This window comes from Schistocerca serialis, chromosome 11, assembly GCF_023864345.2.
Source record: "Schistocerca serialis cubense isolate TAMUIC-IGC-003099 chromosome 11, iqSchSeri2.2, whole genome shotgun sequence".
Lineage (NCBI taxonomy): Eukaryota > Metazoa > Arthropoda > Insecta > Orthoptera > Acrididae > Schistocerca > Schistocerca serialis.
In genome coordinates, this window is record NC_064648.1 from 50,343,538 (window position 1) to 50,371,497 (window position 27,960).

Sequence of the window (27,960 nt, forward strand, 5' to 3'; positions counted from 1 at the left end):
ATCACTCAGGTGTTGTTCCAAGGTCTCGTTCAATTCCCACAAATGTTCGGCAAACTCTCTCATCGCTCCTCTCCATGTACACTCCTGGAAATTGAAATAAGAACACCGTGAATTCATTGTCCCAGGAAGGGGAAACTTTATTGACACATTCCTGGGGTCAGATACATCACATGATCACACTGACAGAACCACAGGCACATAGACACAGGCAACAGAGCATGCACAATGTCGGCACTAGTACAGTGTATATCCACCTTTCGCAGCAATGCAGGCTGCTATTCTCCCATGGAGACGATCGTAGAGATGCTGGATGTAGTCCTGTGGAACGGCTTGCCATGCCATTTCCACCTGGCGCCTCAGTTGGACCAGCGTTCGTGCTGGACGTGCAGACCGCGTGAGACGACGCTGCTTCATCCAGTCCCAAACATGCTCAATGGGGGACAGATCCGGAGATCTTGCTGGCCAGGGTAGTTGACTTACACCTTCTAGAGCACGTTGGGTGGCACGGGATACATGCGGACGTGCATTGTCCTGTTGGAACAGCAAGTTCCCTTGCCGGTCTAGGAATGGTAGAACGATGGGTTCGATGACGGTTTGGATGTACCGTGCACTATTCAGTGTCCCCTCGACGATCACCAGTGGTGTACGGCCAGTGTAGGAGATCGCTCCCCACACCATGATGCCGGGTGTTGGCCCTGTGTGCCTCGGTCGTATGCAGTCCTGATTGTGGCGCTCACCTGCACGGCGCCAAACACGCATACGACCATCATTGGCACCAAGGCAGAAGCGACTCTCATCGCTGAAGACGACACGTCTCCATTCGTCCCTCCATTCACGCCTGTCGCGACACCACTGGAGGAGGGCTGCACGATGTTGGGGCGTGAGCGGAAGACGGCCTAACGGTGTGTGAGACCGTAGCCCAGCTTCATGGAGACGGTTGCGAATGGTCCTCGCCGATACCCCAGGAGCAACAGTGTCCCTAATTTGCTGGGAAGTGGCGGTGCGGTCCCCTACGGCACTGCGTAGGATATTACGGTCTTGGCGTGCATCCGTGCGTCGCTGCGGTCCGGTTCCAGGTCGACGGGCACGTGCACCTTCCGCAGACCACTGGCGACAACATCGATGTACTGTGGAGACCTCACGCCCCACGTGTTGAGCAATTCGGCGGTACGTCCACCCGGCCTCCCGCATGCCCACTATACGCCCTCGCTCAAAGTCCGTCAACTGCACATATGGTTCACGTCCACGCTGTCGCGGCATGCTACCAGTGTTAAAGACTGCGATGGAGCTCCGTATGCCACGGCAAACTGGCTGACACTGACGGCGGCTTTGCACAAATGCTGCGCAGCTAGCGCCATTCGACGGCCAACACCGCGGTTCCTGGTGTGTCCGCTGTGCCGTGCGTGTGATCATTGCTTGTACAGCCCTCTCGCAGTGTCCGGAGCAAGTATGGTGGGTCTGACACACCGGTGTCAATGTGTTCTTTTTTCCATTTCCAGGAGTGTATTAAGTGACTTGCGGTGTAGTAGGTCCTCAATTGCTGCACACTGATGACTTTTGGACCAGTATTTCTTCAAGAATTCCCCTTCAAACTGATCAAAACTAGTAGTCCCTTTCTTCTTCCTGACTCCCCAAGTGAAGGCCTCACTTTCCATTGCAACCCTCTGGTTATCCTCTTCTCGTTGCACGGCTATCGCATTTCTCAGATTGACAGCCAGTTGGTTTTGCCTATCTCCTATCCCCTTAACCGCATGATTGCGTTGTTTCTGCCTCTGCATCACCTCGGTGATTCGGTGACTGCAATTTGTTTCCACTCCGGTGGTCCTTTCTCCCAATTCGGCTTTAGTTTCTTCAATATCGTCTTCTATCTTTTTTGTTAACTTTCCTTCCATCTTCTCCACATCTCCCTGAACTTGGTCTATGCTCTTCTGTAGCTTACTCGCTCTCTCTCTCTCGTTGATGTCCATCTTCAGCTGTTCTTGTAACTCCTGCATTTCCTTCTTCAGATTATATTCCATCTTCATTTGCGATGTTTTGAGCTCTTGTGTTAGAGTTTCCTTAATTGGCTTTTCTAAGTTTTCTTTGGTTTCTTGTAAGTCTCCCTTAAATTATTTTCGGAATATTTCAAAACTTTTTCTAGTTTCTTGGAAATCTTCCTTTAATGATTCTCTGAATTCTTCTACCATTTCTCTTGTTGCCTTGGCCTCCTTTAACAACTCTGCTAACATCGACCGTATATCTGCATCCTCTGAAACTGGCTGACCTCTCGTCATTTGTCCCGGTGTCTTGGGATAACTAGTTGAATGTGCTAATGGGCTTTCTAATGACAATCCACAATCACTGATTCCTGAATCATCTCTTGTCTTCCTGTCCTGTCCCTTTCCTTTCAACTGCTGCCTCACAAACCTGTTTATCTTCGGTAGACATGTTTGGTTTATTTTTAATGCACAGGCAAGTAATATAAAATAACCTCTAGTAACCCAAAACACTCCTAATTATCACGAAACTAATCAAACAGTAACTGTGGTATCTTCAGTTAATCCCAAAATTGGTACAATACGTATGAATACTGAACATAACGACTCTCAAAACCTAATAATTTCAAATATCAATTTTCACATATACAATTTATGTAAAATGTTTTAAATAAGATAAATCACACCATTCATTAAATCTATATCTGTAAAATCCCCAAAAACAATGAGCATATCTGTATAATCACCATTTAGACAGCACAGCATGCATCAATAAGTATGCTATATTTCAGAGTACGTTTCGCAAACTTTTCGGAAATTACTGTAATTGGGCACTTCTCCTAAGGTGAAACACAGTTTAGAATTGTTTATTTATCGTGAAGACAGTACACTGCAATTTAATGTTATGCTAACCAGTCGTCTTCACTCACCAGCTGACGTTACCACGAGTCGCGATGTTTTGACGTTTGAAGAGGGCATGGCGCTGTACTGCCGCCGGAGCCGCGTGAAGTCGCGCTGAAGATCTGTGGCGAGTCGTCGTAGTTCTCAGTCGGCTGCTCCGTGGCGCTGCAGGCGGGCCTAGTTTGTAGTTCGGCCGCTAGATGCCGGGTCGGCGCTCGGTGTTTCGAAGTCGCGCTGAAGACCCGTGGCGAGTCGTCGTAGTTCTCAGGTGGCCGCTCCATGGCACTGCAGGCAGGCGTAGTTTGTAGTTCAGCCGCTAGATGCCGGGTTGGGGCTCGAGGTCTCGCTGATCGCTGTCAGTGTAGTGCGTCTGCACCTGACCTACTCCTTGCACAGGTAGTTGGGATGACGTGTGAAATCACCTCGCGGATCGAAGCTCTTTGGCGCAGCTGCTACACGGGTCTGCGTGACGTCACTCAACAATTGCTTCGCCACATATATTGTCGCCTGCATAACAGTTTATGGGTCCACATGAAATTACTCGATTTTCACATTCAAAAAGCAATTTCAGTCATAATATTACTATTAAACCCTTCTTTAAAGCTTTCGTGACGAATTCTTGACTCGTTTTGCTGTTGTAATGTTCATACATGTCTTTCTTTGGTGTTCACTTTTCACAGTTTTTCGCACGGATTTACGCGTTTGCACATTATAACACAGTTTATCGACACTATTACTCTTATCTAATATGGCGAAAAAACAGTTTATTCACAATCGTAAGATGCTATTACTTCGTATTGTTCAAAATGCACTGTTTCTTGGCGCGATTTTAAAGTTTATAGTCTGTCTCGATCCGAAATTGAAAAAATATTTTCTCGCGTTAAGCAAGATAAAATTGCCTATTGTTCTTTACAATCCGTCTGAAAACTGAACAACGTCCTGTCACGGTCGCCAAGGTGTAACACGTCCGATTTATTTCGACCCGACCTGATCTGATCGAATAGCAGCCCAATAATTATTATTAATGTGACCGTGTACCTAATGGGGCTGGCAATCGGAATTGACTGCTACGGAAGTTGTTACTTTCCAGTTCGTCCTTCTCAAATGCTGTAATAATGAAATGTCTGGTAACAAGAAAAACACCAACACAGTTTCACTAATCACGAACCTATATTCGTCTCAAAAACACAAAAGGAGGAGACAGCCACTGCCTTCGTCATACATATCTAAATACGGCTAATCTCAGCACAGGCCTCTTCATTTCTCATTATCGTCAGACATTAATCCATCACTGCAATCCAACACTGCAATCCAACACTACAATCCAAAGAGATGCCGGCGCGGTAGGCGCGAAACCAAAATATCAGCACTAGAATATCACTAATCACTTGTGTAATAATACTTCTCTACTTTCCCAGTATTATTCTAGCACAAAGGGGTTAAACCGCGGCGATGGCAACTCCCTTTGTCGTTAAAGCCTTGCATTACAACAACTGGCCTCCACACACCTCTGCCCACAACATGGGACTGACTCAACTCCACACTCGCTCTCGCAACATGACACAATCGATTGTTCGCCCTATCGACCTATGCCGATTGCAAACTTATAGTAAGGGCCTACGGACCCCTTACAAGTTACAGGTAGACCAGTTTTTAAACGTTTCTTGTATGGACAGGCATTTTATACAATTCGAACATATGCAACACTTCATACATGTTAATTGCAGTAACGTCATACGACATAATGGGCTCAGAGGTGTATGGTGCACGGGGCAAAGTGTGCTGCATGATAGTTGATGGAGCACTTGCCATGGGAGTGGAGGTGTTCATGGCTGGATGCTTATGCTCATAACAGTGAATATGCATTTGAACTGTACTGAAATCTTGGTCCTGTGCATGCAGAGCCGAGGGCACTTCGAACAGGAGCTGCTATATCTACAAGTAGCAGAAGCACAGGGAGGAGGCACAAGGGTCCTCTCATCCCTCTCCTTCTCCCCTCCCCTCCCATATCCCCTTTCCATCCTGTGCACCTCAATCACTAGTTCCTTTCCTGTTTTCTCTCTAACTCTCCCACCCTCCCTTCCTCTCTCTGTCTCCCATGTATCTCCCCAGCCCGTATCTCCAGGTAGGTTGAGATTCCTAAACTGCCAGAAAATTCTATACAGGCTTATAAATCCATAACAATTCAATGTATTGGTAAGGTTTATAGCTCCTATCGAAACGATACCATCTTTTAACATGGAAAAATGTACTTCCACCCAATAAAAAGTTTTTCACCTTAGGAAGCGCGTTTCTAGCTGGGAAATCTGGAAATTTTTTCTTGTTTGTATATACACCCAGTTAAGAAGGTATCTCTTTCGTATGAAATGAAGTGCCTATTGAGAAGAAATGCCGTGCACAGGTGGTACAGCTGTTTTATCAGAACAGCAGCACTGCATTGCAGGAATATCATTGAAATAAATGGCTGTGAAGAGGCCCCATGTCAATAAATGAGTTGAAGAATACAATCAAGGAATTTGAAGAAATAAGTGAATTGGGTGGTGCAGCAGATTGCCATAGTGGTTGTTGAAGTTGCTTTTAGCTACAGCTAATCATGCAGCAGATGCCTCAAATTCTGCAGTAAACGCTAGCGTTCTCACGGGATCTCTCTCCCTCCCTCTCTCCCTCCCTCCCTCCCTCCCTCCCTCCTTCCCTACCTCCCTCCTTCCCTCCTTAGTAGGTGGAACCAGATGTAATAGTTTTACGGTGATGTAAGAAACGACCCACCAGGGTAGCCGAGAGCACTAACACACTGCTTCCTGGATTCCAGCAGGCGTGCTAACCCTGGATCGAATCTACATGGCAGATTAATGACGAAGGGCCAGTGTGCCAGCCATCCTGGATGTGGTTTTTAGGTGGTTTTCTTCACCCTGCTAGGTGAATAGCAGGCTGGTCCCCACATTCCACTTCAGTTACACAGCATGCAGACATTCGCATTTTCCCATGGATTACACTGGATGGAAACAGTTGGGGAACACTAATTCACTAATTATGTCCCGGAACGGGGGGAGGGACTTTGGGAATGGCGACCCCATCGTAATACTAGCCTGTATAATATGTAATGGCACTTTGCAACCAGCCTCGGCCAAAAGACTGAGTAAAGGTTGCGAAGTCCCATTGATCTGCCAACCCAACTAGTTGTTGGATAGAGGAGTACTGGCGTAGATAAATCGAATGCAAGAAACTGTTTTTGTTCATAATGACAGCCCTTTGGTTGGAAAACTGAGAGAACAAAGGAAGGAATAAAATAGAGGTAACAGCTATCATCCCAAAATTTTTAACAAATGTGGTGTAAACCATCAGCAGTGTTACTGTCCAGGCTGTAGTATGTGTGTTGATAAAATACATGTGCACTTCCATCATCACTGCAACCATCAAAAAGAAACACAAAGTATATCTATTTTAAAAAGCTGATAAGAATGCTCTTAACGCCCTCTTAAGAGACAGTCTTCACTCCTTCCGATCTGATCATGTAAGTGTAGAAAAGTTGTGGTATGTTTTCAAAGAGATAGTATCGACAGCAATTGAGAGATAAATACCACATATAGTAATATGTGATGGGACTCATCCGCCATGGTACACTAGGTGGGTCAGATCGTTGTTGCAGAAGCAACGAAAAAAGCATGCCAAATTTAAAAGAGCGCAAAATCCTCAAGATTGGCAAAGTTTTACAGAAGTTCGAAATATGACGCGTACTTCAATGCGAGATGCTTTCGATAATTTCCACAACGAAATTCTGTCTCGAAATCTGCCAGAAAACCAAAAGAGATTCTGGTCATACATAAGGCACACCAGTGGCAACACGCAATACCTTCACTGTGCGATAACAACGGTGAAGTCACTGAAGATAGTGCCACTAAAGCAGATTTATTTTGGTCACACATAAGGCACACCAGTGGCAACACGCAATACCTTCACTGTGCGATAACAACGGTGAAGTCACTGAAGATAGTGCCACTAAAGCAGATTTATTAACCACGGTTTTCCGAAACTCCTTCACCAAAGAAGACGAAGTAAATATTCCTGAATCCCAATCAAGAACAACTGCCAAGATGAGAAACATAGAAGTAGATACCCTCGGAGTAACAAAGCAGCTTAAATCACTTAATAATGGCAAAGCCTCTGGTCCGGACTGTATACCAGTCAGGTTCCTCTCAGAGTATGCTGATAAAATAGCTCCATATTTAGCAATAATATACGACAACTCGCTCACCGAAAGATCCTTACCTAAAGACTGGAAAATTGCTCAAGTCACACAAATACCCAAAAAGGGAAGTAGGAGTAATTCGCTAAATTTAAGGCCTATATCACTAACGTCGATTTGCAGTAGGGTTTTGGAACATATACTGTATTCAAACATTATGAAGTACCTCGAACAAAACGATTTATTGACACAGTCAGCATAATTTCAGAAAAATATCGTTCTTGTGAGACACAACTGACTCTTTATACTCTGAAGTAATAAGTGTTATTGACAAGGAATGTCAAATTGATTCCATATTTTTAGATTTACAAAAGGCTTTCGACACTGTTTTTCACAGGCGTCTTCCAACCAAACTGTGTGCCTACGGAGTATCGCCTCAGTTGTGCGACTGGATTCGTGATTTCATGTCATAAAGGTCACAGTTCGTACTAATTGACGGACAGTCATCGAGTAAAACAAGTATTATCCGGCGTTCCCCGCTATTGTTCCTCGAGCCGGCCGCGGTGGTCTCGCGGTTCTAGGCGCGCAGTCCGGAACCGTGCGACCGCTACGGTCGCAGGTTCGAATCCTGCCTCGGGCATGGATGTGTGTGATGTCCTTAGGTTAGTTAGGTTTAAGTAGTTCTAAGTTCTAGGGGACTTATGACCACAGCAGTTGAGTCCCATAGTGCTCAGAGCCATTTGAACCATATTGTTCCTGATCTATATTAACGACATAAGAGACAATCTGGGTAGCCGTCTTAAATTGTTTGCAGATGATTGTCATTTACCGTCTTGTAAAGTCATCACATGATAAAAACGACTTACAAAATGATTTAGATAAGATATCTGTATGGTGCAAAAAGTGGCAACTGACCCTGAATAAGGGAAAGTATGAAGTTATTCACATGAGTCATATAAGAAGTGTGCTAAATTACGATTACACGATAGTCACACAAAACTGAAGGCTGTAAATTCAACTAATTACTTATGGATTACAAATAACCTGAATTCGAACGATCACATAGATAATATTGTGGGTAGAGAAAAAGGGAGAGAAGGAAACATAGTAGGTGAATATGGATAGGGGGTAAGAAATGAAAGAGGAAGCCGTCTGGTAGAATTTTGCACAGAACATAACTTAATCATAGCTAACACTTAGTTAAAGAATCATAAAAGAATGTTGTTCACATGGAAGAATCCTGGAGATACTAGAAGGGATCAGATAGATTATATAATGGTAAGACAGAGACTTATTAACCAGGTTTTAAATTGTAAGACATTTCCAGGGGCAGATGTGGACTCTGACCACAATCTATTGGTTATGAACTGTATATTAAAACTGAAGAAACTGCAATGGGAATTTAAGGAGATGGGACCTGGATAAACAGACTAAATCGGAGGTCGTACAGAGTTTCAGGGAGAGGATAAGGGAACAATTCTCACGAATGGGGGAAAGAAATACAGTAGAAGAAGAATAGGTAGCTTTGAGGAATGAAATAGTGAAGGCAGCTGAGGATCAAGTAGGTAAAAAGACGAGGGCTAGTAGAAATCCTTGGGTAACAGAAGAAATATTGAATTTCATTGATGAAAGGGGAAAATATTAAAATGCAGTAAATAAAGCAGGCAAAAAGAAATACAAACGTCTCAAAAATGAGATTGACAGGAAGTGCAAAATAGCTAATCAGGGACAAATGTAAGGCTGTAAAGGGTCATCTCATGAGGGGTAAGGTAGATACTGCCTACAGGAAAATTAGAGAGACCTTCGGAGAAAAGAGAGCCACTTGCATGAATATAAAGAGCTCAGATGGAAACCCAGTCGTAAGCAAAGAAGGGAAAGCAGAAAGGTGGAAGGAGTATACAGGGTGTTACAAAAACGTACGGCCAAACTTTCAAGAAACATTCCTCACACACAAAGAAAGAAAATATGTTATGTGGACATATGTCCGGAAACGCTTACTTGCCATGTTAGAGCTCATTTTATTACTTCTCTTCAAATCACATTAATCATGGAATGGAAACACACAGCAACAGAACATACCAGCGTGACTTCAAACACTTTGTTACAGGAAATGTTCAAAATGTCCTCAGTTAGCGAGGATACGTGCATCCACCCTCCGTCGCATGGAATCCCTGATGCGCAGATGCATCCCTGGAGAATGGCGTATTGTAACACAGCCGTCCACAATACAAGCATTAAGAGTCTCTACATTTGGTACCATGGTTGCATAGACAAGAGCTTTCAAATGCCCCCATAAATGAAAGTCATGAGGGTTGAGGCCAGGAGAGTGTGGAAGCCATGGAATTGGTCTGCCTCTACCAATCCATCGCTCACCAAATCTGTTGTTGAGAAGTGTACAAACACTTCGACTGAAAAGTGCAAGAGCTCCATCGTACATGAACCACATGTTGTGTCATACTTGCAAAGGCACATGTTCTAGCAGCACAGGTAGAGTATCCTGTATGAAATCATGATAACGTGCTCCATTGAGCGTAGGTGGAAGAACATGGGGCCCAATAAAGACATCACCAACAATGCCTGCCCAAATGTTCACAGAAAATTTGTGTTGATGAAGTGATTTCACAATTGCGTGCGGATTCTCGTCAGCCCACACATGTTGATTGTGAAAATTTACAATTTGATCACGTCGAAATGAAGCCTCATCCGTAAAGAGAACATTTGCACTGAAATGAGGATTCACACATTGTTGGAGGAACCATTCGCAGAAGTGTACCCGTGGAGGCCAATCAGCTGCTCATGGTGCCTGCACATGCTGTACGTGGTACCAAAACAACTGGTTCTACCATAGCGCTCTCCATTCAGCGACGTGTCAACATTACCTTGTACAGCAGTAACGTCTCTGACGCTGACATTAGAGTTATCGTCAACCGCACAAAGAATTGCCTCATCCATTCTCCTCGTCATTCTAGGTCTTCCCCAGTCGCGAGTCATAGGCTGGAATGTTCAGTGCTCCCTAAGACGCCGATCCATTGCTTCGAACGTCTTCCTGTCGGGACACCTTTGTTCTGGAAATCTGTATCGATACAAACGTACCACGCCACGGCTATTGCCCCATGCTAATCCATACATCAAGTGGGCATCTGCGAACTCCACATTTGTGAACATTGCACTGACTGCAAAATCACATTCGTGATGAACACTAACCTGTTGATGCTACGTACTGATGTGCTCGATGCTAGTACCGTAGAGCAATGAGTCGCATGTCAACACAAGCACCAAATTCAACATTATCTTCCTTCAATTGGGCCGACTGGTGGTGAATCGAGGAAGTACAGTACATACTGACCAAACTAAAATGAGCTCTAACATGGAAAATAAGCGTTTTCGGACACATGTCCACATAACACCTTTCCTTTATTTGTGTGAGAGAAATGTTTCCGCCGGCCGGTGTGGCCGTGCGGTTAAAGGCGCTTCAGTCTGGAACCGCGTGACCGCTACGGTCGCAGGTTCGAATCCTGCCTCGGGAATGGATGTGTGTGATGTCCTTAGGTTAGTTAGGTTTAATTAGTTCTAAGTTCTAGGCGACTGATGACCTCAGAAGTTAAGTCGCATAGTGCTCAGAACCATTTGAACCATTTTTAGAAATGTTTCCTGAAAGTTTGGCCGTACCTTTTTGTAACACCTTGTATAGAGGATCTATACAAGGGTGATGTGCTTGAGGACAATATTATCGAAATGGAAGAGGATTTAGATGAAGATGAAATGGGAGATACGATACTGCATACAGTTTGACAGAGCACTGAAAGATCTGAGTTCAAACAAGGCCCCGGGAGTGGAAAACATTCCATTAGAACTACTGATGGCCTTGGAAGAGCCAGTCCTGACAAAACTCTACCATCTGGTGAGCAAGATGTATGAAACAGGCGAAATACCTTCAGACTTCAAGAAGAATATAATAATTCCAAGCCCAAAGAAAGCAGGTGTTGACAGATGTGAAAATTACCGAACTTTCAGTTTAACAAGTCACAGCTGCAAAATACTAACGCGAATTCTTTATAGATGAATGTAAAAACTGGTACAGGTCGGCCTCTGAGAAGATCAGTTTGGATTCCGTAGAAATATTGGAACACGTGAGGAATACTGACTCTACGACTTATCTTAGAAGAAAGATTAAGAAAAGGCAAACCTATGTTTCTAGCATTTGTAGACTTAGAGAAAGCTTTTGACAATGTTGACTGGAATACTCTCTTTCAAATTCTAAAGGTGGCAGGGGTAAAATACAGGGAGTTGAAAGCTATTTACATTTTGTATAGAAATCAGATGGCAATTAAGAGTAGAGGGGCATGAAAGGCAAGCAGTGGTTGGGAAGGGACTGAGACAGGGTGGTAGCCTCTCCCTGATGTTATTTAATTTGTATATTGAGCGAGCAGTAAAGGAAACAAAAGAAAACTTCGGAGTAAGTATTAAAATCCATGGAGAAGAAATAAAAACTTTCAGGTTCGCCGATGACATTGTAATTCTGTCGGAGACAGCAAAGGACTGGGAAGAGCAGCTGAACAGAATGGACAGTGTCTTGAAAGGAGGATATAAGATGAACATCAACAAAAGCAAAACTAGGATAATGGAATGTAGTTGGGTGATGCTGAGGGAATTAGATTAGCTAATGAGCCATTTAAAGTAGTAGGTGAGTTTTGCTATTTGGGGGGAAAATAACTAACGATGGACAAAGTAGATAGGAAACAAAATGTAGACTGGCAATGGCAAGGAAAGTGTTTCTGAAGAAGAGTAATGTATGAACATCGAGTATAGATTTAACTGTCAGGAAGTCGTTTCTGAAAGTATTTGTATGGAATGTAGCCATGTATGGAAGTGAAATATGGAGGATAAATAGTTTGGACAAAAAGAGAATAGAAGCTTTCGAAATGTGGTGCTACAGAAGAATGCTGAAAATTAGATGGGTAGATCACATAACTAATGAGGAGGTATTGACTAGAATTGGGGAGAAGAAGAGGTGTGGCACAACTTGACAAGGAGAAGGACCGGTTGGTAGGACATGTTTTGAGGCATCAAGGGATCACAAATTTAGCATTGGAGTGCTGCGTGGAGGGTAAAAATCGTAGAGGGAGACCAAGAGATGAATACACTAGCTGATGTAGGTTGCAGTAGGTACTGGGAGATGATGAAGCTTGCACAGGATAGAGTATCATGGAGAGCTGCATCAAACCAGTTTCAGGACTGAAGATAACAACAACAACAGAGCAAACCAAAGACTGCAATTCATTGCCAAAACACTTAGAAGGTGCAACAGGTCTACTAAAGAGACTGCTTACACCACGCTTGTCCACCCTTTTCTGGAGTGTTGCTGTGTGGTGTGGGATCTGCGTCAGGTGGGACTGACGGATGACACTGAAAAAGTAAAACAAATGGCAGCTCGTTCTGTATTATCGCGAAATAGGGGACATAGTGTCAGAGACATGGTATTTGAATTGGAGTGGCAATCATGAAAACAGAAGCGTTTTTCGTTGTGACAGGATATTCTCATGAAATTTCAATCACCAGTTTTCTCCTCCGATTGGGAAAACATTCTGTTGGCACCCACTTAAATTTTGAGAAATGATCATCACGATAAAATAAGAGAAATCAGGGCTCGCACAGAAAAATTTAATTGCTCGTTTTTCCTGTGCGCCGTTCGACATTGGAATGGTAGACAGTGAGTTTGAAAGTGCTTCATTGAACCATCTGCGAGGCACTTTATTGTGAATAGCAGAGTAATCGTGTAGATGTAGATGAATAGTTTATCAATGTACTTGCCACACGAAATGCTGTGCAGTGAAGGTTAGGGATATGACAGAAGCACCCAGTATCTACACAATGCTTACATGGTGGTCTCTAAAACAGTTTATAAATAAGAACCTCAAAATTTATTTATTGCTAAAGCTTTCCAGAAATTCTGTTTCTTATTCTGGTTGGTTTATGGTTGACTGGCATATTGTAAAATTTTAATTGTAAGTTTTGTTTCTAGTACTTTGACAAACAGAAAGGTATTTGTTTGAAATCTTATTTGCATATTTTTCTGATGTGTTTTATCATTATTGGTGTTCAGTTACTTCACTTTCATGTGTATGAAAATACAAGTTGTAAATTATTGAGTTATTAAAGTTACAATATTTAGTGATTCAGTTGTCAACTTCTAGAATCTGACACACCATGATACCAGTTACATTTAAAAAAGTCGTGTGATCCAATTAATTGTTCAAAAACACTCGAAATTTACCAGATACCATGCCTAACAAAACTATATACTCAACACAATGGAAAAAAGTCAAAAGGTACAGTCAGAACAAGAGAAAACTCTGGAGCCTGCACACCTTCAGTAGTTTGTAATCTTTCATATCCACCTATGTACGTACTGGGGACCTGAAAAGCATTACAGTTCTTTTCTGTGGGAAAGGGTTTAACTGCAGGTATAATAATGAAACCCAGATACTACAGGTGCAGCTCATGCATCAGCTGTTATCACCGCCACTCAGTATGTAGTGTTATCCTTCAGTACTTAATGGGTGATGATGTGACCATTTATGTGTGTGTCCTTCAGTCAACGGTGTTCTGCAATGCCAGGAGACCAGATGTTGGGAAGATGTAAAAATTTTCAAGAAGGCTCACTCCAAGTGTACTGGAAAATTTGTAACCATTTCCATTTGTGGAAGGCTTCATATAAGTTGCAGTGCCAAAAACAGATTTAGATTAAAACCATCTGCACGTGTGTCATTCACATTCATTCATCAGTATGCAAATTAATTCCCTTGATTGATGTCACATTGATTCTTGTTCATGAACAGTCATTGTCCAGCTGATCAACAACCATTGAAGATAACTAATGAAAATATTGATGCTTGCACTAGTAATTGATTTATTTGGAATCAAACAAAAAAAAATTGTTTACCAGGTGAAATAAATTTACCATTCGTAGAGGTGAAAGTGTTGGCGAAACAAGGAGAATGCACTTACAGAGCTAACATAATCGAAGAGGTACATTTAGAAATTATCTCTCTTAAATAAATCTGAAATACCTTGAACTTAAAAATTTTGAATGAAAACATGTAACTGATTAATTTTTTGATACATTTCATAAATTGTTGTAGACTATTGACTTGTAGCACTGTATTTTGAAAAGATTGTAACACGTGAAAGTGAAGTATTTTAGTTCTAATATAAGAATTTCAGATCAAATGGCAGTGACTCAGAATAATCATTATTGAATTACCTCTGGTTATTTTCGTTTTAAACCACTTTTACCTCACCGGTTCTTTACTTCTGGTGGAATATTATAATTTTAAATCAGTAACAGTTACTGAATATGTCAATTCGTATGCACTTTTATGACTTGTGGCTTATAGTACTGGATTTATGGTCACTCAAATATTTTTTCTTTGTTGTATATCTCAATATTTAACATTATCCTCCTCACTCTTCAGATTTCCTCAGACTACTGGTGGGAGGTGCAGCATATCATGTGAAGAACCTTGTCACCATAGACTGGTCCAGGATGAGTTGGTGATAGACATGGAGAAGTCAACACATGGGTTCAGTGCCAATACAGAAGATATGACTGTTGATAAGGAATGCTCAGTTGCCACCCAATATGACTGTAGTACGAGGGAAAAGGAATTACATGTATATAGCTGTAATTTCTGCCAACAGAGCTTTTCTTCAAAATACAGACTCATAATGCATGTGTTTATGCACATTGGTGGAGCGCAACCACCTTCGTATGTTTGTAAGTGGTGTGGTGAGGTATTTCACAGTAATGTTGGCTTGAAAAAGCATATGAGAATGAGTGAGAATTGTCGAGTTTTAACTGCAGACAGTCATGAAAAATATGGACATGGTGATGAGCATCAAACCACTACCTCGTTGGATAGCGAGGCAGAAGTTTCTGTCACAGAACACAATGACCAGTCTTCATGTAAGGAAACTTGGAAAGATTCAAACAAGCCCTCTAATGACATATGTAACACACATATGACAAATGATAGAGAGAAAACAAGTTATTATGGAACTTTGTCTATAGCTGTTAATGTCAGTGCCCAGGCTGATCTACTTACGGCAAACAGAACTCACAGATGTGGCATTTGTGGCAAATTGTTTGCTAGGGTTGATGTTCTCAACAGACATGTTTCCATTCATACTGGGAAAAGACTTCACAAATGTGATATTTGTGACAAATGGTTTGCCCAGTCACGTTATCTAAAGGCTCACACATTAATTCACACTGTGAAGAAACCTTACATGTGCAAGAGTTGTGGGAAATCTTTTACTATGTTAGGTGATCTCGAGAAACATTCATTAATTCACACTGGAAATAAACCTCACAAATGTGAGATTTGTGGGAAATCTTTTGCTGCGTCAAGCTATCTCAAGAATCACGTTTTAATTCACACTGGAAAGGAACCTCACAAATGTGAGATTTGTGGGAAATCTTTTACTAAGTTAGATAATCTGAAGCAACACTCATTAATTCACACTGGAAAGAAACCTCACAAATGTGAAATTTGTGGGAAATCTTTTGCTGCGTCAGGCTCTCTCAAGCAACACTTATTAATTCACACTGGAAAGAAACCTCACAAATGTGAGATTTGTGGGAAATATTTTACTATATTAGGCAATCTTAAGAAACAATTATTACTTCACACTGGAAAGAAACCTCACAAATGTGAGATTTGTGGGAAATCTTTTACTATGTTAGGTGATCTCAAGAAACACTCATTAATTCACACTGGAAAGAAACTTCACAAATTTGAAATCTGTGGGGAATCTTTTGCTACATCAGGTGATCTCAAGACACATGCATTTCAACACACTGGAAGTGGACCTCAAAAATGTGGTATCTGTGACAAAAGTTTCACTTACTTGGATACTCTCAAGACACATGCATTACTTCACGTCAGAAAGAAATTGTAAGTATGTGTTAGTTTATGCAAATAGGTTTTCATGGTTGGTGCCCTCAAGGCCTATAAAATAATGTATGTACCAGGGGACAATAAATTGTACTTTCGGCAAAATAACTTTTAAATCTGGTAGAATTGTGAAAAAACTTGTAATGATGTGTACTATAGAGTGCTAACAGATGTGACAAAAAATTCATATCTGTAGCTTCAAATGTCAAATGGTATTACCAAATACTCAAGAAACATGAATCAAATGTGATTTTGTCATTAGCACTACTGCTTTTTCCTATTGATCTTGCGACAAGAAGATTGTGAATTGTGATAAATCCTTACATTTGTCAGTAATCATAAGTATCTTGCAATATTCAGTATAAGGCCAAGGAAATGTGATGACTTGCTGCTTGATATTCCAAACAAAGTCATCATGTAGTACTTGTAACTCTGTATTTTAGAAACAGTGACAGTAAAAATATATTCATGGCACTAGCTTCATTGAGGCTAGTAAACTCAATACTGGAGAAACATGATTATAACAATGATTTTACTCAGATATGTTTTCTCAAGAGACATAGTGTGTCATTAATAGTGTGTACATTTATGTTCTGTTGGTACTAATCCTGCATTAGTAAACATAACAACAAATATAATAACCTGCTTAATAGCATGTTTGGCCGCCTTTGGAATACAGTACTTTGACAATTCTACGAGATATGGACTTGACACATCATTTACATGCTTCTGGGTGTATGTTGCACCAGTTGTATTCCACACGTTCAGATTACCTAAATGGTATGGTCAAGACATCAGTGTTAGTTACCATGCTACTCAGACCATGCACATGTGATATGGACAATTATCCTGCTGAAAGATGACTCCACTATGGGAGAGCACACCAGGAATGAAGGAATGCATGCAGTTGCAGTGAATGTCACGTAGTCTGCAACTGTCATGATGCCTTCTGTTGCTAACAGGTGTCCCACAGGAGCCAAAGTGACTGCCCCCAGAGCATAATGGGCCCTCTATTTGGTGCCATTCGTTTAGATGATAGCATATCTGGATGTGCAACTGACCTGGTGTAACAGGAAATGTCACCCATCCTGACAGTTAACATTTGAATTGACCTTCACTCCAACCTCAATGATCCCTTGCACACTGCAGTTGCAAGTGAACATTTTGGTGGATCGGTATGGAAACATACAGTGACCGTATGTTCCAGAGCCACACATTCAACAATGTACATTGAACTGTGGGTTCCAAAACGTGTATGGCTGCCCCAGCGTTGTTTTCTGTCATTAGATATGCCACATATTGCCACATCTCCAGCTTTACAGAGCAGGCAAGCTTCTGACCTCCATACTTTGTGAAGAAGTATAGATGTATTACATCTTATCATAATGTTATGGACTTATTACCTTTCAGCCACTTTCCTCAGATGTTCACAACAGTAGCATAGATCCATTGTACCAAATTCACCACTTTTGAGGTTCTAGTTCCCAACTGCAATGCCACTTTAACTTGCCCTTTGCTAAAGTCATTTACATCATTAAATGTACATGTTTGCAGCTCATCTTTCTGATAGAAGAAAAAAATCTCTAGTCTGCTTATATACGTGTAATCTGCTTACTGCATCATGTGCATACAACGTGGCATTCATTCTCCTCATGAACAGTGTTCATGACATTTTTGCCCATCAGTGCATCTTCATGTAAATGGGTCAGATGCGGAAATGTGTAATCTAAGAAATTCATCGTGCTTGGTTGCCATTTACACTAGTGCACAATAGCTATATTTTTTGTGAAATATTTTTGTTTCACAAAGCTCTGTACATAATTCAGAGATAATATAGGTAAGTGTTATCCAACAAAGCTCTTAATTACTAGTTCAGCATCTAATACTGCGAAAGTTCTACAAAAAAAAAAAAAAAAAAAAAAGAAATAGGTAAACAAACATTAGGTGTTATGATTTGATTCCAGTTTTTTTTTATACACAAGAACAACACTTGGGAGAGCTCAGAACGTGAGCACTAAATATTTCTTGTGTTATATTCAAAGATGTTTCCATTGTGGGTATTTTTCTTAATTTGTGGTAAATATACATGAGGTTTTTGGAAAATTGTACTTATGCTTCAGTTTCAATTTCAGAATGATTGTTTTTAATTTTGATTTCCTACCTATTTGTTATTGTTGAAAGTGGTTTAGTATGTTTCATCATATGTGTAACAATGGGAGATAGTTATAATTAAGTGATTGGCACTGTTCTGTGTTGCTACACTTCAGCTGTGACACTTTGTAGTGATATGATTACATTGTATTTCATCTTTCCCATGATAGTACATCCACAACTGCTGTATGGGTTATTCATACTAGACAACATCCGCATACATTTGTATTAAATATTATTTTCCAATAAAAGGAAAGAAAAACCGGGTTTCTGGACAATAGCCTTATATTCCAATGAATATGAAAATGTACTACAAAGTGTGGCGACTATACATAATATGAATCTCTAAGAAACAGTAAAATTTGTAGTAACATGTTAAAAAAAGGTACACAATATGGACTGAATATCTATAGGCGTCAGCTAAGGATGGGTCATATGGTGTTTCTCTGGTACATGAGATGTAAGCAGAAAATAAATATATTCAGTGGTTGTGTGGAAAACCATCCAAAGAACTGAGTCTACATAAACACTGTACATAGCCATAAATTAAAGAGCGTAACTGCACCTATTAAAATAATAACCTATCTAATCACTACAGAATAAACTGTTGTATGAGAATTGTCAAGGACAAGTCAGTTGTAGGTTGTGGATCCAGGAGTAAGGGTAATCAAGCATATTGTTTAAAATAAACAACAATGAGGAGTACTTTAAAACAACTAACTGGTATTTACATCAGAACTTTACTTCTAAGGCCATTAACAGACTGAGGGGCATAGTGCTGGAGAATGGAATAGAAGCACACCTCTGATCAGACTGAAAGCTGGTTGCCAATAGTGAGTCAAATTTATCCCGGCTATGGCCTATGGCCCCATGTGACCATTAACAGCGGTCTCATTGGTTGCTGGATGGTTTTCTAGGTTTTCCTCACTAAGGATGCTTCTCGGAAGTGTCTCCTCATCAGTATCCTCTGTCAGAATTGTATGAATGTGAACAAGGCATATACAGTGGTAACTGATACAGACGTAGCCCCTGACTAGCCACAGCTCTGAAGTGAAACGTATTTTATAAAGTGTTCCGCACTCGGTCTATCAATCTACCACACACACTTCACTCCCCCTCCATAGCAGCAGGCTAATTATTTCAAAATTACAAAAGTAGTAGTTTGATGTTTGAAAATGCTCCTTTGGACCGGTGGCTCTTGCTAAAGGATGCAACGTTCTAATAGGGGAAACAAATAATTTCCAAAATGCAGTAAAAAAAGTGGACATGAATAGAAAACTAAAAGTATTTAAGAAGTGACAAATAATAGTACAATAATTTAGAGTTCGAATTGGCCAATTTTGGCTATTGTAGAAATAATTTTGGCTATTGTAGGAATATACGCAGCCAACTGAAATGATGCACTGATACAGTGGTGTGGTGGTGCCGAGGCAACAGCTGTGCTGACCATGTACTGAGCCAGCAGGGACAGCATGAGGGCTGCCAAGATACATCAGCGGGGCAGTGGCTAAGCTGGTGCAATGGTGATGCCAGTGGACAGTGATGGAGTATTGTGGTTCAGAATGACAGCATTGGGGCCAGCAAATGTTGTTACCAGTTGTGAAGGTCTAGCCTCGCAGATCATGAAAGGCTGTAACACTGCATCTGATGGGTGCATCATCGAAGGTTGGTTGGTTATTTCCATACAAAAGGAGGCCTAGCTCTATAACATTAATAAGATTTATTACTTTTCCTATAATCTCTGCAGTTTGTAGTATAAAAGTTAAAATTACAAAGTTATTGAAGGATACATTACAAACTGATTATATATCCATAATAAACTAATCTCATTAAGACAACTGTAACACTTTCATTGTTTTATTAAATCTTATTTCATGTACTTAGGTTGACAACCCTGTAGCCAGGCAGATGTGCGTGTATGAAGCTCTCACTAAGTTAAGCGATTAATATTGGAATAAGAGCTAATTTAGTTAATATTACATTTTAGACTAGTGCATTTACTACTTATCTAATCTATGTATTGAAGGTTTTGCTTTTCTAAACGTAATTACATCGAAAAGGAAATGTTTTGTAAAGGCCGGCAGTTGCGTTGTTGTTTACATATTTTGGCGTAAATTTCGTATGAGTGTAGATATTTGTTTTTGACTAGACTTAGCTCTTCAAAGTTAAATTAATTCGTGTCTCTCATCCAGAATTTGTGTGGTTGATTAAAAATTTCTGAGCCAAGTTTATAAGTTTGTTTACATTAATGTTTAGTTACATACTAAGACAGGTTAAAAAACTATTCTGCTGTTGAAGTTATTTTCTGCTTTTGTGTTACGTTTTACTATCAAACCATGTGTGACAAGTGTGGTGGTTGCTGTAGAAATTTGAAAGAGGAAGTGTTCTGTATAGACTGTAGATTGTGGTTTCATTGGGGAGAGTGTAGCGGAGAGGAAACAAGGATAGATAATGAGGCTCCTCCGTTGCAGTGTAGGTTACATAGAAAGGATAGAAAAATCGCGGAACTGGCGGCAAAGATTTGTGCACTTAAGGCTGAATTAGAAATCGCGAATTCGGAATTATTTAAGCTAAGGGAGGAAAAGGACTCTGGGCGCTGGTAAAAGGTAGCAAGCAAAGGGCGAAGAAGGGAAACAGTTGATAAAACTTATAAAATTCAGTTAGGAAATCAGTTTGGCTTGCTATCTGAAGTAGTGGAGGAAGGGCCATATCCAGATTTAGTTGAATGTAGGTTGAAGCAGAATATTAGCTTAAAGAAAAAAGACAGGTCGGGATCAAACCAGAATAGGAAAAGAAAAATTATGCTTATAGGTAGCAGTCATGGGAGGGGTGTGGGCCAACAGCTACAGGAGAAATTAGGGACAGAGTATCAGGTCACAAGTTTTGTGAAACCAAGTGCTAGTCTTAGCCAGGTGACAGAAAACTTATGTCAGCTATGCAAGGACTTTGAGAAGGAAAATCAGGTAATTATAGTTGGAGGAGCAGTAAGCAGCCTGGCTATGAATCCAGGGTATAGTATTAGGAGTGATCTGGATGAAATAGGAACAGAAACTGGGCACACGAATGTTGGGTTTTTGGAGGTATTTCAGCACTATGATCAGCCCTGGGTATCGCGTGTTAACACAGAACTGAACAGGATGCTCCAGACACCGGCAAAGTCTCACATGAGTGTTGGTCCAGTTGATGCTATTGGTAGGTGGGGCTACACTACACATGGCCTGCGCCTTATTAGGAAGGGGGAAGATAAATTAGCTTCTCTATTAGCAGATACTGTAAGGGGGGCCACAGTCACACAAGGGGTGATCCCTGTTGTTATTGCGACCAAGGCAGACAGGGTTTTTAGGTTAAAGTCAATTTCCAGACAGACAACAACCAAGGAAAATAGAAGAAAAGAAACTTCATGCACAGCAAATAAGGATAAAGCTAAGGATGATATCAACTTCACCAAAATATCAGAGGAATAAAAAAAAGTAGGTGAGCTGATAATGTATTTAGATGATCTCGAAAATAAGAATGAGATTGATATACTTTGTCTGTCTGAGCACCATGTAACTGTGGGGATGGAAAATGTCAGTATAAATGGGTATCATTTAGCATCTTACACTTGTAGATCTAGTATGGATAAAGAAGGAGTTCCCATTTTCATAAAACAAGGGTATAAATACAAAACTGTTGAAGTGAGCAAATTTTGTGTTGATCAGCACTTTGAGGTTTGTGCATGTTAACTTCAGCTAGACAATGTTGATATTAGCAACAGTGTACAGGTTTCCACTAGGAGATTGGGAGCTATTCATAAAAAAGTTTGACTCCCTATTATGCTGTCTGTCAGACAAAAAGAAGTTATTAATCTGGGGTGATTTCAGTGTTAACTTTTCTAAGCAATCCTGATAGGATAAGTGAACTAGAAGTGTTGTTAACAACATATAACTTAGAATCAGTAATCAGTATCCCTACACATATAGCTCAAGACAGTAGTACTCTAATAGATAATGTATTTGTGTGTAGAACAAACACATGCTTTCCCTGTGGTTAATGGATTATCTGACCATGATGCACAACTGATTAACTTACAAAAAATAACGGGGTGTACACTTCAGAAACCATTAAGCAAAAGTGTGAGGGTGCTCAACCCGGTATCTATAGATCACTTCAGAGAAAGTTTAGGAAATGTAAACTGGGAAGATGTATATAATGATCCAAATGCTAATGATAAATGCAGCATATTTTCTAATAAATTTATATCTCTTTTTGAACATTGTTTTCCAAAGAAAATTACTAAATGTAACACCACAATATTTTTAAAGAAACCTTGGATTATTGTAGGTATTAATGTGTCTTCAGAAAGAAAAAGAAAACTGTATGAGACAGCAAGAAGTAGTAACACATTGAGAACAGTTGTAAGGAAATCAAGAAATATATATGTTAGAGAACAAATTAACAACTCCAGCAATAAAATCAAATCAATATGGAATGTTGTTAGAAGGGAGACAGGAAAACTAACCAGTGGGGTAGGTAGTATTACTGAATAGAGAATGAGACCATCTTAACCAACATTACACAGGTAGCCAATGTATTTAACAATCATTTCTTAAGCATAGGAGAAAAAATTGGTGAGAATAGTTTAAAAGAAAAAGCCAGGCAGCACATGGAAGAGTCAGTTTTGAAAAATTTTAGTCAGATTAGGTTTCATCTAACAAACTCTTGTGAAATAAGGAAAATTATTAAATCATTGAAAAATAAATGTTCTTTAAGAGTAGACGACATCAAAACAATTTGGAGCAATTACAGCTGATATTTTGAGTCACGTATGTAATGCATCACTGACTCAGGGATTTTTTCCAGACAGGTTAAAATATATCCATTGTCAGGCCTCCCTACATAAAGGGGAAACAACAGATGCCAATAATTATCGGCCAGTATCCTAGCTTACAGCATTTTCAAAAATGTTTGAGAAAGTAATGTACTCAAGAGTGGTTAGCTATGTCAACAGTAATGGGATACTTAGTAAATCACAGTTTGGATTTCAGAAATGCTGTTCCACTGAGACAGCAATATGCAGTTTCACTGTCTACATAATAGAGTGTTTAAATAGTAAAATGTCACCAGTAGGAATATTCTGTGACTTATCCAAAGCATTTGATTGTGTGAACCATGACATTATGTTAGAGAAATTACAATTCTATGGTATAAATGGAAAAGCATATGAGTGGTTTAAGTCATATCTACAGAACAGGAAGCAAAAAGTCTCCCTGTATGCTTCTAGTGATTTGAAGGAGTTTGCCACTTCATCTAACTGGAATGAAATTACATTAGGTGTTCCACAAGGTTTGATCATGGGTCTCCTCCTGTTCTTGATATATGTGAATGACCTCCCTTCTTATGTGAAACAAGATGTTGAACTGACACTGTTTGCTGGTGATACAAGCATAATTATTAATCCAGTAAAGGAAAGTCCAATAGAAAATAATACAAATAAGGTCTTTTGAAAAGTTATTAATTGGTATTCTGTGAATGGGTTTCCTCTGAACTATGAAAATATAATCCAATTTTCTGCTGCAAAAAGTTTAATTCCTTCAATAAACATAACACATCAAAAGAAGTCTGTAGCCAGGGTAGAGCATACTAAGTTTTTGGGTGTACATATAGATGATAATCTTAATTGGAAAATTCGTGTTTTGGATCTCCTAAAGCGACTAGGTTCAGCAACTTTTGCAATCAGAATAGTTGCCAATTTTGAGGATGTAGAAATTAGTATGCTAACATACTTTGCATACTTCCACTCTGATGTCATACAGAATAATATTTTGGGGCAACTCAACACTTCGGCAAAAGGTATTCAATGGTCAAAGGAAAGTAGTTAAAATAATGTGTGGGGTTCATAGTCGCACATCTTGTAGGCATCTGTTTAAAAGGTTAGGAATTCTTACAACTGCTTCACAGTACATTTACTCAGTAATGAAATTTTTTCTCAGCAACATGGACCAGTTAAAATCAACAGTGACATTCATGATTACAATACCAGAAAAAAGAAAGACCTACACTATCCTTTACTTAACCTATTTTTGGCACAGAAAGGGGTAAAATGTGCTGCTATAAAAGTTTTCAATAAATTACCAGATGAAATAAAATGTCTGATAGACAGCAGTAATAGTTTCAAAAACAAATTGAAATCATAACTCCTTGACAACTCCTTCTATACCATAGATGAATTCTTGAATATGAGTAAATAAATCTGGAGATATAATATATGCATTTTGTGCCATTTAAGGGAATGGGGTAGATAATAGAAATATTTAGGTAATGTAAACACTATAATGTAAACAAAAAAAGCAACATGTGTCCTGTGCGCATTTCTTGTGCATTTGACACGTTCCACATCATAATGGTTTTTCCGTGCTATTGATAAATGGAACACGTAACTAACTCAATAACTAACTAACTTAATTGATATTGGTTATTAAATCCTATATCATTGGTTTGGTCCTTAACTAAGTGGAATTTAATGCTCGCCCATGTTGCAAAATACGCAAAATAACAAAATTATACAATGGAAACAATCTAATACATATTAGCATCCCATCTCCTAATGCTTAGTCATAAACAAGAGTTGTGACTGAATTGCGCCAGGATCCAAAATCCACTTAAGTATAAAATTACCCAACAGCTGCTGCTTGTGCACCACTGGTTTGGTGATCTGAATAGTTCACAGTATCCTGGATTACATATGATCCATATAACCATTCTGAGGATAACTACAGTGGCTGGAAGATACATGATACCTGGGCAACCACTCTATGTAGGAATTCCAGCTTACTCCACTCAGTGATGTGTGCAATGCCGTGGTCAATGGTAACTTGCAATTTTCCCAAGCTAGTATTCATCAAAGGTTGGCAAAAGGTGAGTCTTTGATTTTTTTGATAGTGTAGGCAGGCTGTCGATTGGGTGCCAGCACAAAAGGCGTTTGAGGAAAATTAGAAGAAAAATTTAAATGCTATTCTGTGTGTAAGTTAAATGAGCAAATAACCTAATGGTGGGTGTGATACATCATAATAAGAACATTGAATAAAAGTCTACTGTTAGAGAAACTCGAGAAGTCTGGAGTGTAAATGCATGGTCACAGCAGAGAACTGCTACTATAGTCGACTGTGCTACCAAATACAGTAATCTGTTCCCAGTGGGCATAAATAAAGATTTGTGCATTGCAACAACAATGTGAGAGCAAGGGAATTCTGTAGTTTTCCCTAAAAGCAATGCAATTTCACAATGCACTAATGTAGAGTAATAAGGTACGAGGCGTGTAATAATTAGTGTGAATGCACAGTTGAAACTCGAACTACATGGCAGTGTGATGGACAACCCTTGGAAACAATCAGGATGCCCGTTTGCAACACAGTGCGTTCATAGGCAGCCACACAGGCGACAGAGAAAGAGAAGCTGATAACACTCAAATTTGCGACTGGTGCAAGTTATGGGTAGGGATATCTGCACATTTAAAACATCTGTAGATCATGACAGTTGTACAATAGCAGCAGTGCAATAATACAGCAAGGTTGATTCCTAGATGGAGTAGGGCTGAGTTAGGGCTGAGGCTCTGTTGCAGTCTTGACTGAATGGTAGTGTGCACAGTGTTAACATGCAAGTGTTGCGTGGGTGTTATACAACAAGATCTGTAAGGCTTTGGTCCCTTCCAAAGTAGCAGTCAGTTTGCACAGTTCCCTGTGTGCAGTTATTAAGTCACGCTGGATCGCGTTTTTAAGTTCTTCGTTTTTCAGTATTAGCACAGCGGCTATATTATGGATTTGTCAGTTGGTAACCAAAAGTTGTCTTCAATGTGATTGAGCTGCACATACCAGGATACTGGGATTTCATGATACTGCGTAACAAAGAACTAAGCTCGCTGGGGAGCTTTATCACAGCGATCATCATCAGTCTGATCAGGAGTACCAAATTTGTTTTCAGCACAGCTGTACTTCTATTAAACCAAACTTGCATAGCAATGCGGAGTGGTACTGTAACTGTTTGTTCACAGGATGACAGTGTTTGTAATGCAGTGAAGGAGAATTAAATCTGTGAAAAGACAGAATTGGTAGTACACATTGTCTGGTCGTTTCTGCTTGCATGCTGCCAGAGATAGCACTCGTGTAGAGGCAATAGAAACAGGGTACCAAGGTTCGACGACTTCGCAATCAAGATGATTGATCGGCAGTATTTATAGAGTGTTCACAGGTGCTAGTTGTCTTGAAACTTTGCAAAAGTTTAAAAGATCATTATTCTTTTGAAAAAATACTGATGAAGTATGTTGAGCAGGGCTGAATTTTGAGGGGACTGAATTCACAGCCAGTTGTTTTTGGCATGCTTTTAGAAAGAACAGAAGACGTTATAGCCTGCCATGTTCCAGAATTAGGTCAACAGTTGGCTAATGTGAATGATTCACTGTAGTGTGCTAATTACACTCCTGGAAATTGAAATAAGAACACCGTGAATTCATTGTCCCAGGAAGGGGAAACTTTATTGACACATTCCTGGGGTCAGATACATCACATGATCACACTGACAGAACCACAGGCACATAGACACAGGCAACAGAGCATGCACAATGTCGGCACTAGTACAGTGTATATCCACCTTTCGCAGCAATGCAGGCTGCTATTCTCCCATGGAGACGATCGTAGAGATGCTGGATGTAGTCCTGTGGAATGGCTTGCCATGCCATTTCCACCTGGCGCCTCAGTTGGACCAGCGTTCGTGCTGGACGTGCAGACCGCGTGAGACGACGCTTCATCCAGTCCCAAACATGCTCAATGGGGGACAGATCCGGAGATCTTGCTGGCCAGGGTAGTTGACTTACACCTTCTAGAGCACGTTGGGTGGCACGGGATACATGCGGACGTGCATTGTCCTGTTGGAACAGCAAGTTCCCTTGCCGGTCTAGGAATGGTAGAACGATGGGTTCGATGACGGTTTGGATGTACCGTGCACTATTCAGTGTCCCCTCGACGATCACCAGTGGTGTACGGCCAGTGTAGGAGATCGCTCCCCACACCATGATGCCGGGTGTTGGCCCTGTGTGCCTCGGTCGTATGCAGTCCTGATTGTGGCGCTCACCTGCACGGCGCCAAACACGCATACGACCATCATTGGCACCAAGGCAGAAGCGACTCTCATCGCTGAAGACGACACGTCTCCATTCGTCCCTCCATTCACGCCTGTCGCGACACCACTGGAGGAGGGCTGCACGATGTTGGGGCATGAGCGGAAGACGGCCTAACGGTGTGTAAGACCGTAGCCCAGCTTCATGGAGACGGTTGCGAATGGTCCTCGCCGATACCCCAGGAGCAACAGTGTCCCTAATTTGCTGGGAAGTGGCGGTGCGGTCCCCTACGGCACTGCGTAGGATATTACGGTCTTGGCGTGCATCCGTGCGTCGCTGCGGTCCGGTTCCAGGTCGACAGGCACGTGCACCTTCCGCAGACCACTGGCGACAACATCGATGTACTGTGGAGACCTCACGCCCCACGTGTTGAGCAATTCGGCGGTACGTCCACCCGGCCTCCCGCATGCCCACTATACGCCCTCGCTCAAAGTCCGTCAACTGCACATACGGTTCACGTCCACGCTGTCGCGGCATGCTACTAGTGTTAAAGACTGCGATGGAGCTCCGTATGCCACGGCAAACTGGCTGACACTGACGGCGGCTTTGCACAAATGCTGCGCAGCTAGCGCCATTCGACGGCCAACACCGCGGTTCCTGGTGTGTCCGCTGTGCCATGCGTGTGATCATTGCTTGTACAGC

The 27,960-nt window shown here is 40.9% G+C and overlaps 1 protein-coding gene across 7 annotated transcripts in view; it reads left to right on the forward strand.

The window, feature by feature from the left end:
* LOC126426991 (zinc finger protein 431-like) overlaps positions 1 to 27,960 on the forward strand; it is a 183,579-nt gene that overhangs the window by 107,618 nt on the left and 48,001 nt on the right. For 3 of the 7 annotated variants that reach the window (XM_050089144.1, XM_050089145.1, XM_050089146.1), the window contains one exon: positions 14,535 to 16,529. The exons of 1 other annotated variant lie outside the window; for it this stretch is intronic. In XM_050089144.1, the coding sequence (XP_049945101.1) occupies positions 14,535 to 16,020 (1,486 nt within the window). In that variant the 3' untranslated portion in view covers positions 16,021 to 16,529. Of the gene's footprint in view, positions 1 to 14,534; positions 16,530 to 19,541; positions 19,746 to 27,960 lie in introns of those variants that run through there. 3 more of the 7 variants (XM_050089147.1, XM_050089148.1, XM_050089149.1) reach the window with 3 other exon arrangements.